Source organism: Acanthamoeba castellanii (genome assembly GCF_000313135.1).
Source record: "Acanthamoeba castellanii str. Neff unplaced genomic scaffold scf7180000084612, whole genome shotgun sequence".
NCBI lineage: Eukaryota > Discosea > Longamoebia > Acanthamoebidae > Acanthamoeba > Acanthamoeba castellanii.
Genome location: NW_004457342.1, coordinates 50,032 through 50,707, shown reverse-complemented (window position 1 = coordinate 50,707; position 676 = coordinate 50,032). Strand labels below are relative to the sequence as shown.

General features: G+C 51.0%; 1 protein-coding gene across 1 annotated transcript in view; it reads right to left on the bottom strand.

Annotated features, from left to right (window-relative positions):
- Positions 1 to 183, bottom strand: part of ACA1_076370 (profilin) — a gene marked incomplete at both ends in the record, with an annotated part of 507 nt that extends 324 nt beyond the window's left edge. The window contains one exon of the mRNA XM_004335749.1: positions 40 to 183. Within this exon, the coding sequence (XP_004335797.1) occupies positions 40 to 183 (144 nt within the window). The remainder of the gene's footprint in view (positions 1 to 39) is intronic.
- Positions 184 to 676: the final 493 nt, after the last annotated feature.

The following is a 676-nucleotide window of genomic DNA, read 5'->3' as shown; positions in this document are numbered from 1 at the left end:
GTGGAGGTGAAGATGGCGGTGGCTATGCTGTGGTGGCACCACAACGACCTCATCTTCCGGGCGTCGCCTGGTGTTCACCACGCGGCAGCGAAATACGACTGAGTGCGCACCGCGGTCGATGTCGGGCGATACCAGTTCGAAGCCCTCATCCTGCAGGAGCTTCTCTGTCGCCTCCTCTTCCATCCTCTTCCTCTTCTTCTTGGTACTTTGTTGCGTTCGTGCTGCCGCTTTGTTTGTCGGGTTTTGGTTGGGGTTGCCGGCGGAGAAGCCGAAGGGAGCGATCTGGTGATTTGGGAGAGCCTCGTCTCCTCCACTAAACAGCCTTTGGCATAGAACCATGTTGAACTTTGTTACTTCTCCAAAACTGAAAGCAAGAGTAACCAAGGGAAGGATTACAAAAGTCACATGCCCAGCACTCTGTTCCACCAGAAAGGGGAGTCCTCTGGTCCTTCAAATCTTGTCTTGTTTCCCAGCTATCACTGCAGTTGAAGGTATGTGAGATACTAGTAAAAAGGTGGAGAATGTTGAGTACCTGAAGCATCCAGAGGAGACATCTCAGAGTAATTGTAGTCAGCTCCATAGGAATAGAGGAGTTCCAAGCCTGGTGGTATAAAGTTAGGAAAGGATGGTGTTATGTTTGGTAGAGAGTGTGTGGGTGCCTGTAGGGATATCCTTG